This window comes from Corvus cornix, chromosome 7, assembly GCF_000738735.6.
Source record: "Corvus cornix cornix isolate S_Up_H32 chromosome 7, ASM73873v5, whole genome shotgun sequence".
In the NCBI taxonomy this organism is placed as follows: domain Eukaryota; kingdom Metazoa; phylum Chordata; class Aves; order Passeriformes; family Corvidae; genus Corvus; species Corvus cornix.
Genome location: NC_046337.1, coordinates 27,111,132 through 27,123,476, shown reverse-complemented (window position 1 = coordinate 27,123,476; position 12,345 = coordinate 27,111,132). Strand labels below are relative to the sequence as shown.

The 12,345-nt window shown below is 40.7% G+C and overlaps 1 protein-coding gene across 1 annotated transcript; it reads right to left on the bottom strand.

Moving 5' to 3' along the window:
• Positions 1 to 1,252: 1,252 nt before the first annotated feature.
• On the bottom strand, positions 1,253 to 11,595 carry SUMO1 (small ubiquitin like modifier 1). The gene is made up of 5 exons (XM_039554834.1): positions 11,472 to 11,595; positions 6,336 to 6,410; positions 5,052 to 5,129; positions 3,134 to 3,205; positions 1,253 to 2,311 (listed from the first exon to the last, which is right to left on the bottom strand). The coding sequence occupies exons 1-5, from the start codon at positions 11,481 to 11,483 to the stop codon at positions 2,243 to 2,245; spliced, it is 306 nt and encodes a 101-aa protein (XP_039410768.1). The 5' UTR covers positions 11,484 to 11,595; the 3' UTR covers positions 1,253 to 2,242.
• Positions 11,596 to 12,345: the final 750 nt, after the last annotated feature.

Sequence of the window (12,345 nt, the reverse complement as noted above, 5' to 3'; positions counted from 1 at the left end):
TCTGTTGAGGCTCTTTGAGGCTTCACAAGAAGTCTGAGAAAGAGGTCAAATCAGTTTTTCACTGGTTCCACAGCCACTCTATAAAGAGATGTATTTTAGGACAAGGTTACAGAACAGAAAGCAATCTTTGCCTTGAGCTTCATCCTACTAAAGCTGCATTTTGCAGAAAACCCTCCTCCACAGTCTCAAGAGAACCAAATGCAGTGCTTCAGCTCAAAAGCTGATATAAATGAGCATATAAAAACAGATTTGGAAGAGGAAAGTGAACAGCTAGAAGCAAAGATAGTCAGGGCAGCAACTAGAGTACAAGCATCAAACCCCAGGGATCTGGATTCAGTTCTCAGCTCCACTTTCAGCTTCCACAGTGGCCCCAGTAAGCTGCACCCCAGTTCCTTAGTTTGCAGAACAGAGATAATGGGAACCCTTCCTACAAAAAAGAGCATTGTACAAATTTTAATTTAAAAGATGATCTGATAATAACAAAGCTGTTTTACTTCTGGTTTTCTGAAGCAAATGTATTTAGAGTATTTCAAAAAAGCAACTGGAGCTATGTGCAGAGAAGCCATGTCATTCTACGTCATCATAGCAATCCCTCTTTCCTTAAGAACTGCATTACATAAAACAGTTTAAGAAAACCCCATATTCTGACATTTTGTAAACAAAAATTTTAATCTTTAAAAAACTGCTTAGTGCAATTATGCATACAAAAGTATTACTAAATCAGGAACAGGACAACCACAAGCATGAAAGAAAATGCATGTCTAGCTTCACAGCAAATGCCATTAAAAAAGTACTAAAAACCTGCTATTTTTTCCAGGTATGCCAGCACTAAAACGTGTCTTTAACTGAAGCTGGCATTTATATGGAACTTGATCTACCAAACTAGTCCTATTTATCTGCAAAAAAGCTGAAGCAGGGAGAGTACCAAGATCTTCTCTTCACACTACTCTGCCCATAATCTCCCACCTCAGCTTTCATATCCAGTAACAAGCTCTCAAACTGACCATCTGTAACCTGTAAGTAGCTGGAACATGTAGACCCTGATACTGATGCCCAGTGAACTGTCATGACACTTCCATATCATCCATCATAGATTATTTAATGGTACCATTGCATGTGAAATGTAGACATTAAAAGCCATCTTTATTTACTTCCAAGTTGCATTTTCAGCTTAAATTATGTGCATGAAGTGAAGATTTATGTAACTGTATGTGAATATTCTCTACCAAGAAAAGAAACAGCTGGTAGTCTCTAATAGTCACCTGCAAAACAAGCAGATCAAGTATTTTACTAGGGCAAGTAGAAAAAAAAAAAATTATGAGGTATATTTACAGAGCACAATTTTTTTCTGGCTTAAACTTACAGTCACTGGAAAAGCATGCCCTAATTATGACTTCTTATGGTTTTACTCATTTCCAAACATTTGAAAAGAAAATGCAAGTTGTTTATAAAATTGGTTTTTTTGTTTATTTTAAATGAAGCTGGTACAGACAATGTCCATTCAAAACCCACGTCCCAGGCCAAAAGGTACAAACAAGAGTGTCAAAGTAACACCAGTTGGCTGCTGTGAACATTCTTGCATGGATACCTGCACATACTAATTGCTATATGAGGTTAAAATGCTTCTGGGCTCTTCTGGTAAGATTTAAAAATCATTAGGGTTTTCAATTTCACGTCTTCAGCAAAGCCATCTCTGGAGCAAGGAACAGATGACAACAGTTCTAGCTTTTCCATTTCCAACTCGGCAATCTTCCTCGTTGGGCCATCAGCACAATTTAAGCAAAATAGCTCTGAGTTATGGATACACAACTTCTCCACAGTTTAGTTCTCTGAAAAACTTCATCTCGCACTGAAAGTTATAGTCCAGGAGTGAGACAGTCACACATCAAAACTTCAGGGCAGATATGGAAGTCATTAAGAACACTCGCCCACCTGGCAGATCTTACAGCCTTCGTGCCTGAAATGCACGAACCCAGTGAACATACAAATGCATGTGAGTACATGTATTCCTAAAGGGGAGGGCAGAAGGGAAGAGGGGAGCAAGGTTGCAGCTGGATCACAGAAGTTCAGCACAATGAAAACAGAAACAATAGTGTATAATGAGCACGAGAATTCAAAATACCAGACGCTTGAAAGTAAACTCCCAGAGATGGGGTGCCAGTTTCAGTGTTGAACACCACATTACAAAAGAACTATTATTTAAAAATAAAAAAGGATTAAGGGGGAAGTAAAACAGAAGGATCTAAACTGTCGAGTGACCCCCCGTCTGTTCCTGATAAACTTCAATCACATCTTCCTCCTCCATCCCCAGCTGTGAGAACAGAGAAAAACAGCAAATAATTGTTATAAATCTGGTGTGATGAAATCAGAGCAGGTCCTAGACAAATTATACAAAATGCTTTGTTCCTCTATCCCATCATAATTCATCAAAGGGGTGAAAAAAGTTTCAGTCACCATCTCACTAGACAATACTTGTGACTTGTTAGTCCTTTTTCCTCAGACTTAGGTATTTGAGTCAAAGCAAAAGCCTTATAGCAAAAACCTACTTGTGGAGCAGTACACATTAGCCTGGAAATTGTTGGTTTTACCTTTCTCAAAACCCCTTGTTTAGGGGGAACAAGAACATCAGCAACATCATAGTGAATGCACCAGCTGCAGAGCCACGTGAATTATACATACTATAGTGCACTACTAGCTCACAATACAGCTTAACACCTACAGCTGGCAACTCAAAGCCTGTTTACAACTATTCTCTCACAGAGAGCAATTTGTTCAATTTCACAGTCAACAAGTTTGATTTTTCAGAAGGTCATTATTATGAGTATTTCTTCCTGCTTTTTCATAACAATTGGTGGAAGTCACTGGACAGAAGTAACTGCTTTCTGTTTGTTTACACTTTGATCTACTAAATGTGAACTAAATGCATATTTATTCCAAAGTCATAGTGAAGTTCAAGCTCAACAACTGGAAAGTTCCCTTCATGTTTTTCCCCCCTCTAGTAAGCAGTGACTACACCCTCCTTTCTGAGGCATTACACATGGAGGTCCAATCAGTCTCTTTCCAAACTGCCTATCTGCCTAACTAAAAGATCCTAGTTAGAGAAACCAAACTATATTTCAAGAAAGAAACTCACCTCCTTGGGGGTATGATTATCAGTAATTCTCTGACCCTCGAAGAGAAACCTGAGTGAATTCATTGGAACACCCTAAAAAAACACACAGATGTGTAAGGAAAAAAACCAACAACTTACTGAATCTTGCATGGGTTTACAAGAAAAAACATCTTAAATAAAAACAACACATGAAAGTCATAAAACAGCGTTAGTTCCTGTTACACAGGGAGCTCAGCTATCCTGTTGTATTCATGAAGACTACAAAGAAGTGACTCAAAAAGTATGACAGTTCCAAAATGCATGTTTATTCCAGAGTCCCACTGGAGTTCTAGCTCAACAACTTGGAAGTTTCCTTAACTTTTTAAACTTGTCTTTACTTGTAAATTAAGTACTGACTATACCCTCTCTCTCAAGATATCATTATACATGTATTTTTCTGAACTGCATTATCAGCCTTATTTAAGGATCCTAAGACAACAAGAGCATGATGCTTACTTCATGAACTCCTACCCTTATTTTCCCAATCTTCTATGGCTATAGAATGGAATTGCAACCTTTACCATTATCAATTCTGCAAATGCTCAGCACTGGGAACAAAAGCAGAGATGAGGGGAAGAAAAAGGAACAGCATTCAAACAAGGAGAAACAAACATCCCAAAGGTAAATAGAGTTAAAGTATGTCTGTTGCACAATGTGCCCATGTTCTGGCAGAATGTCATACTTCACATCAATAGATAAGGTAAACACCTCACCTTTTCCTTTCTTTCAAGTTACGAGCAAAACAAACTCATGTGAAATATCACACAGTTTGTACATCAATTAGCTCTCAAATACTGCTTGCAAATAACTAGGCAGAAGATTCTCAGGTAAGGACAGATCTTCACAGTTTCAACAATCCCTGTGGTCAATGTGGAAGAAATGTTCATGGTCCCTTTACCAAAGAAAGGCTACTTGACACCAAAAACTGCATTGACTGCTGCTGAAGGAAATCATAGACCCTCCAGAACTCAGCCCAGGAGATAAAGGTGTGTTCATTCGAATTATTTATTTATTAAAGAAAGAATTCCACACACATATTTTCATTAGTCAGTAAGACTGCAGCATGAATTATTTTCAAGACTTTTTAAAAAATTTCAGGTTTTTAAAATGAATCATAAATTTAATCATTTGGATTTAGCTACAAATGTATCTGGTGTTTGATCTACTCTTTCCTCCTACTCCAGAAAGATAGCAAAAAAGAACACATTTCATAAAAGAACACTTCAATGACAAGTCCAACTTCTCAAAATATGAGGAAAAAAGCCCCCAAAATTTTATTACTTATGATTATATCTCCTGAAGTGAACTCCAACACACTTATCCAAGAAAAGGCCACACAAGACCTCTATCCCCAAAGCTGAGGGCAAACTAGGCCAGGGCTTCTGGAAATAGCAGCTGTGAATCCACAATATCTGCCACAGAATCTAGAAATGAAGATATATTTTTGTTCTGTAACAGCTGTTACTATTTACCTACATCCACAATTAATATTGCAGATTTCTTTAACTTAGGGTATAATAGCCAGAGTTACTTGATTACCATATTAATGGCTGTAGCAATGCCTGAGGCCACCCTCATCCGAAGGTGCAGTATTCTACAGCTTCAAGCCAATTTTGCTTGGAAACAAAGGATTTTAAAGTAACTATAAGTGCACACCTGGGCATTTTAAAACAAATTCTGTGTTTTCTGAGCAGCCACTACATATTTTCAAACAGTAATTTTAACTTACTACAAACTTCACAATTGTCTTACATAGGAATCACTTTTACTTGTCAAAAAGAAACGAGGAGATCCATTATATTTGTACCATCAGATACCTCAAAAGTCTGTATTTGAAAGGAACAGTGAGAAAAGTGGTTTGGATTTTTTTTTTTTTAATGAATGTCATTGTTTCACAAACCTGTCTTTGACAGTATGATTCTTTGAGTTTCTTGAGGTGTGTAGTCATTTTCACCTTGAAGTGAATTTCACTGCTGTCCTAAGGACAGAAAAGAAAAAAATTTACTCTCCTTGTAGTAACTACTAACTTTATGTTATTTTTAAGTGTTTCGTTAAGAAAAAAACTGAGGTAGAACTGAATGTTACATGAACTTACATGAAACATGAATATGATTTAACCATGCATACCTTGGTGCATCATAACATGAACCTCCACGATGATTTGTCAGTCATTAAATTCACTATGTACTTCCACAGGAAGCTCTTTTTAAAAAAACAGATGGCATAGTATAGCCTTAGGCTCAACATGGAGGTTTTGGATTTAAAATTACTAAAATCCATACATGGTTCAGTCTGTGCTTCCATTTTTAACCAGATGATATACAAACATACATATGCAGGGGATTTCTGCTCTGAGACTCCTAAAGAGACAAGTTAAAGCTTGTACTTCAGAATATATATGAAACCTTATTCAATTAGAGTAATTATCTAGAAGTTAGCATACAGGCCGACTTGGCAATGCAAGACTAACGTAAGGAGAAATCTCAGGCCTCGTTATTCCATAGTCCTTTCCACCAACCATAAGATACAAGTAGCTGCAACTGTCAAAATGGCTGTAGATAAACAGATTGCAAGGGGTTCTGTGCAAAAGCCATGTGGGCCACTTTTCAGCTTTTCAATGTCTTCTCATAATTGCTGATGAGGCCAGCAAGAGGTAAGGTAGTTTCTGTTAGTCCTACTTTAAGGTCATCTGTCTCCACCCAACTGCAGCAAACAATACTACTCCAACAAACAATCCTAGTTAAGTCATCTGAGCTAGGGGTTCTTTGCACAGAAGATTCCAACATTCTCAACATTCACATGCCAACACAGCCAGAATACAGACTTCTAATCCACCATTCATGTGGTTGCTACATCTACCAACAAGGCAGCCAACAGAATCCTTTTCCTATCCCTGAAAAGAAAGATGACCTCATGCCTAGAGTACTCTACAAACTTTGAAGACCTGAACTTATCAAGTTTGCCATTTACTTAATTCAAACCCTTGGATAAATTAATCCCTCAATGCTTTAAAAAAAGCACACCAGAGTATACTAACACACGTTACTGGCAACTGGAAGTAGTTTATGGCAGGGGAGGATCCACACTGAAGAACTGAAAGTATCAATTTTCATTTGGTCATTTCTACCATACAAAAAGTCACACTTCCATCAAATGTCAACAAGCAGTTATGTAAAAAACTCACCTGCCCAATGACTTTGAGTTTAATGTACTCCCCTTCTTTCTTATCTCCTAAGTCCTCAGCTGAAGGTTTTGCTTCCTGCAAGAAAAATGTAAAACAACCTGATCAGTTCAACACTTCATTATTTTCACTGGACAACGTGGCAGTTGTCATCCTCTTTATTGCATGAAATCAGACTACTCAGGTTGTCTTATTTCTTTCTTTCTCCATGTTTGCACAAAAATAACAGCAACATAGTATTATGAAAGGTTGTCTGTCTACTTGTCAGAAGTTTAACTAATGAGAAGAAACACCATAAAGAACATAAGAGATGAGAGAAGAATCATTTGGAAATAGATGACATACAAATATAAGATGCATGATTTTATACCTCTAACTCCTAGACAACAAACAAATTGCAAAAAAACCCCACAAGAAGTGTACTAAGAGGCTCAGATACTTGACAGAAAAAAAGAATTGTGAGGAGAGTAAACAGAAAGCACTTGTGACACCCTATAAACTTAGGGAGAGTGAACCATGCAAACATTTTTCAGCCCATTGCATCAAAGGCAGTCCTTATTTTCAAAAGGCTGGTCAGCTACCTTCTTTTCTATGACAACAAAAAGCTTCCTTCTAACACATTTGTTTTAAGACCACAATACTTTAAAGTTTTAAAAAAGGTGCAGTTCCAAGCACTATGGTGTTTTGATATCTTTCCAGGATAAGAATTAACTGTACAGACAAGTTTGATTCAACAACTTGAGCACTAAAGCTCATCAAAAGGGTTTAAGTGTTATACACTCTAAGACATTAATTAAGGACATCAGAGTTTTCATGTTACTGGTTGATAGATGAAACAAGTGAGAAATCAGGTACTATTAACCCCGTTCCTTGCCTGTCACTACATATCCTGGATCAGGCCTTTAGTTATGTTCTATTGAAGCACAAAGGGATTTTACACAGACATCAGGTCTAGATCGTGCTCAGTGAAGAATTGTTCCCAAGTAGTCATAAACACCGATACCCTGCTGATCGTGTTTCGTGTTTTATATTTTACTGCTTAATGTTGTAGACAAAATAAACAAAATATGTACAGGTGCCTACCATAGGCTTTCTCCCACCCCTAAAGGGACTTTTTGCTGAGTGTACAGAAATATCCTTTGTATGGCTGGACTTGAAATTTAGGATCAAGTGCCAAAAACGCATACTAGCCTTCTCTATTAAATCCATCCATATAGGTATCTATCTCCAGATTAAAACCTTTTGAAGCTTTTTCTCTCCTCCTTAAAGAGGTTAAACACACACAACTTCTTTGAACATTAAAAGTTCAGGGAAGGGCACAGAGCAAGTCTGCAAACACCTTTGCCATCTGTACCAGTCTCAATCTGGAGTAAAGAAAGAGAGGAAGTGTTCTTTCTATCAGTTTGACTCTCTGCCTCAACCCAGATCAGTGCAGTTTCTACAATGGAAAGAAGTATGAGCCAGAGACTCCGCCTGGTTTGAATACCTTTTTTTTTAAATACCCATCTGGGCACAACCTAAACTGCTGGGACTGATTCATCACCCTTCAAGCTCAAATCCAGAAACTGAACCCAAGCTTTCAAGAAGCCTGACACTCACACACACAGGCCTTCAAGCAAGTCACTTTAGAAGCATGAAAGGAGTCTTCACAGGTAACACAGTCAGATCACCTGTGTTGTGCACCAAAGTTTTCCCTAACATATTTGGACTCTAAGCTCCTGGGACTACTTGGAGGAATAGAAATACACTGGTATTCACTCCTGACTAGAAAGAAAGAAAAACAAGAACCTGCAACTTGTTCTGATAACTTGCTCAAACAGCACTTTTCATGTCTTTATGCAGGACTACTGACCTCTAGAAATGAGAACAAGATTCAGATCTCTACTGATCTGAAGTCTGTAACTTTAAAAGTAGCTCCTGTTTCACTACTACTGAAAGAATTTGTAAGAACACTGTCCCTTTACATGACATTTCAGGTCAGCCACTGTCTAAATTTACTTTACAAATTGCATGACAGCTTATTATCCCAGCAGTAGAGGTATTTGTGGTAGTTATAGTTCTGTGCATTGTAACAGATCTGCCTACTCAGGTTTCCAAACCGAATCATCCCATACAAGCTATTACTAATTATCATTGCTACTATGACAGTGCCTCTGGCCAATATGAGTGATAAAACTATGATTCATGTTTGATTCCTACCCTCAAGGAAAGAGGGCTCTAGTATTAAAAACAAATAGGGAAAGCAGCAAACAGTAGAATAAGCAGAGGCAATTGAAGTCTTCAAATCATAAAGATGCTCATTTAAAGCCCTGCAACCTCTCACCCACAAAATAAAAGGAAAGAAAGCTGTAGCTTCAGGAAAAAAGAAATATCAAATCAAATGTTGACAGTGCCAATAACCAAAGCTTAAAATAGGAGCAAAATATTTTACATCAGGATACAAGACCCAGCAAGTCTGAAAATGCTCTCTGCAGTTCATCAGTGAACTATACTGCCATTCAATGCCAAATGGTAAAGGCATCACAAAAACATTTAAAAATAAAGAAAGGAAGGAGATTGTAAGATTGTAAAACTACAAGCATTCATTAACAAAATCCTCGATCAGCAATTTCCAAGCAAGCCTCCAGACTTCTTGCCCTGTGAAAAGAACGGGTGCTTAGGGCATCTCATGAAACAGGACATGAAAAAAACCACCATACAAAGAGACCAGAAATACCACAACATTCCAATTTCTAACTTTCATTAGATGCCTAGGGTTTTAAAGGCTTCACTGCAGTTTTCCTAAAGAGCACAAAATAAGGCCCCTAGCACTGTCTCACACTTATATAACGACCCTAAAAAGCACACAAAGTTTCTTGGATGAAACACACTGGTATTGCTATTGCAACTAGCAAAAACAAAACACACACAAACTAAACATTGTGAGGCAACATATCGCAAGTTTCCTCCTCCAATTTTCAGAAGTGCTCAAACTTCAATGTCCAACCTTAAAAAAACAAACCCTATACTCAGCATTTTAAAGAAAAATCAATAAAACCAAAATTACTAGAGAAACAGAAGTACAATATACTCCCTAACAAAGCAAATAAATGCTTACATTTTTTTATAGGAGTGGAAAAATGCATACAAACTATAGCATTCTTTATTAGCAGTACATGAACAGATAACATTTAGATTCAAATAAAGCAAAACCAGCACAACGCACTTGAGGGGAGGGGAAAACAATTTGTGTTTTGTTTTGGTTTTGCTTAGATCCACTAGGCAGCCATGTGTTTTTTTGAAGCCTGCCCTTCTTTCAAGCATTTTTACTTATCATAAAAGTCAATTTCCCACTGAAAATAAAGTAACAGAGCCCAGTACACTTCTTTGACTGTAAAGTCAAGTCAAAATAATCATAACTGGTGACAAATGACCCCCTCTTAACTTAATTCCAGAGCCAAAAAGAACTGTAAGCAATTCACAATTTTAGATAAACCAGTTATTCCTGTAGGATTGATAAACAGAAGAATGAGATTTATAGTCTTGCAAAATGCTACATTATCCTTTTACTTAAACATCTGTTTAGCTCTTGTTGCACAGTCTCCCCAGAAGAGAATGACACAACATCTAACAATATTTTGCTTATCTAATAAAATAAACAGCAGGGTCCTTATTCGCAGACCTTTAAGATATATAGCCACAACAGGTTATCGCATACATGGAATTTTACAAACTTCAAGCAGTCCCAAAGACAAAATATGTATGTGTTTTAGCAGAACTTGCCTGGAGAAGGATTTACCTAATGAAAGCTGCTATTTGTTAAAACATGCCTTGGATCACATATGCAGACAACTACAGAGCAGGTCACGTGAACATCTGTCTATAAAATCCAGCTCAGAATTTGTTGGTGGATTTTTTTAAACGCAGTCACTTTAACGTATTTTACTACAGGGGCAATGTGTCCTACTGGGAGCCAGCAATCGCTGAGCTCCCAGCTGCCCCTCTCCCAGGCACAGGCACAGACAGGCAGCAGCACCATCGTCAGCTGCATTGTGCTGGGAAGTCGGGGGCGGGGAGGAAGACCACCAGCGCACACAGCACTGGCTTCTTTTCACCGCTCACACTGCACCAAGGCTACTCCCCAAAGCACACACGGTATGCACCAAGCTTAGCCTTGTCTCTGGGGACTTTTAATTTCCTGGCTGGCACTAGTACTATTCTTGACTTCACAGCACTCCGAGAAACATTTGTAGGTACTGACATTATCATGATGGTTAGTTACACTGTGGAAAAACCGAAGTTAGGAAACAGTGCCCTATGACGACAATATAAAAAATAAAGCAAAACAGAATACAAATTAAAACCGGAACGCTGTTTTAACTTTCCACCAGCAGGTCACATAGCCTAAAGCAATAGTTGTAAGCAAAGCACTGTATACATGCCAGGCCGAGCAACCCAGGAACTTGCGGTACAAGAAACTATTTAAGTCCCCGGCTCAGAAGACAGAAATGACAGGGGCATAACGAGAATATTACAAGGAGCGAAGGCAGGACAGATAAAGGACGGGGTGTTTAATACAGGCAAGCAACGCTCAGCTGAGAAAAAGAGGAGGAGAAAACCAAGCTTTCGCATTCCTAGGGCGAACAGGGGACCTGGCAAGCCTAGCCTAACCCGCACAAAGCCCGCTCCGGAGAAAGAGCATCCTACCACGCACCCGGAAAATGGAAAACGAAAGGAAACAACTGTTGTACAACACGGCTCACCCCTCCCTGCACTCCCGGGTTTCCAGGGCTGGGGCTGCCCCGGCGGCGATCCCGCTCTGTCCAGACGCCGCCCCAGCCCCCGACTATCCCTGCCTGGAGCCCGCCCGCGCTCCTCGCGAAACACCCCGAGGGAAGAGGAAAGGCGAATTAAAATGCAGGGGGAGAGGGGCCCGAATTCGGCCGGGATCGGAGATCGGCATCCACACGCACACACACAACCCTAGGGCAACATTCTCCCCGGCGCCCTCCGGGTGGCCGCGACTCCGCTCGCCCCGGGCCGGGGCTGCCCCGCGGCCGCGGAGAGTGCGGGCGGGGGGGCGCAGGCAGCTCCTCCCGCGCCCCCGGGGCCACCGCGCCCGCCGTCCCGTCCCCCCGCGGCCAGGACAGCTGCCCGTACCTGGTCAGACATGGCTCGGCCCCGTGTCGTGCGGCAGGCTCGGCTGGGCCGCTGCAGGCGCTCCGCTCCTTTCTCTGCCCGCAGCGCAAACACAGGGCCGCGGCACGGGCGGGATTTCCTGTGCGCCTGAGCTCACTTCCCGCCGGGGCTCCGCCCGCGGCCGCTCCCGGTCTTCTGCACGGGGCTGCCGAGGAACCGGGTCCCAAGAGGGCCGCGGCAGAGAGGAGGAGCCGCCGTTGAAAGAAGCGCCGAACGTTAACAGCACCGTGGCGACCGCAGCAGCTGGGGCGAGTCCAGCGGAGGCCACAAAGACGATTAAGGACCTGGAGCGTCTCTCTTAATGAGGAGAGACTGCGGGAGCTGGGCCTGTTCAGTCTGGAGAAGACTGAGAGGGGATCTCAGCAATGCATATAAATATCTCAAAGGCGGCTGCCAAGAGGATGGTGCCAGACATTTCTCAGTGGTGCTCAGTGACAGGATGAAGAGTAATGGCCACAAACTACAACACAATAAGTTCCACCTCAGCATGATTAAGAACTGCTTTACGTTGAGGGCGGCAGAGCACTGGAACAGGCTGCCCAGGGGGTCATGGAGTCTCCCTCTCCAGAGACATTCAAACCCCGCCTGGACGCATTCCTGTGTCACCTGCTCCAGGTGACTCTGCTGTGGCACGGGGTTGGCCTCCATGGTCTCCAGAGGTCCCTTCCAACCATAAAAATTCAGTGAAGTTGCGTAACCCTTCCCACAACAGCAGATATTAGAGCAAAAGTCACTGTCATTTTGCCTTCCTAATCTCTTGCTAAGGTTTTTACTAAGATAATATTTCACAACAAAATTCACTTTTCTATTTAGGCACAGTTTGCTTTTTTTTTAA

What these genes read in the sequence shown, in the direction of transcription:
- SUMO1 (XM_039554834.1), bottom strand. An exon ending in AATCATACTGTCAAAGACAG is followed by an intron (nt 3,206 to 5,051) that starts GTTTGTGAAACA and finishes GTGTTTTTTTAG; the next exon opens with GGTGTTCCAATGAATTCACT. An exon ending in ATAATCATACCCCCAAGGAG is followed by an intron (nt 2,312 to 3,133) that starts GTGAGTTTCTTT and finishes CTGTTCTCACAG; the next exon opens with CTGGGGATGGAGGAGGAAGA.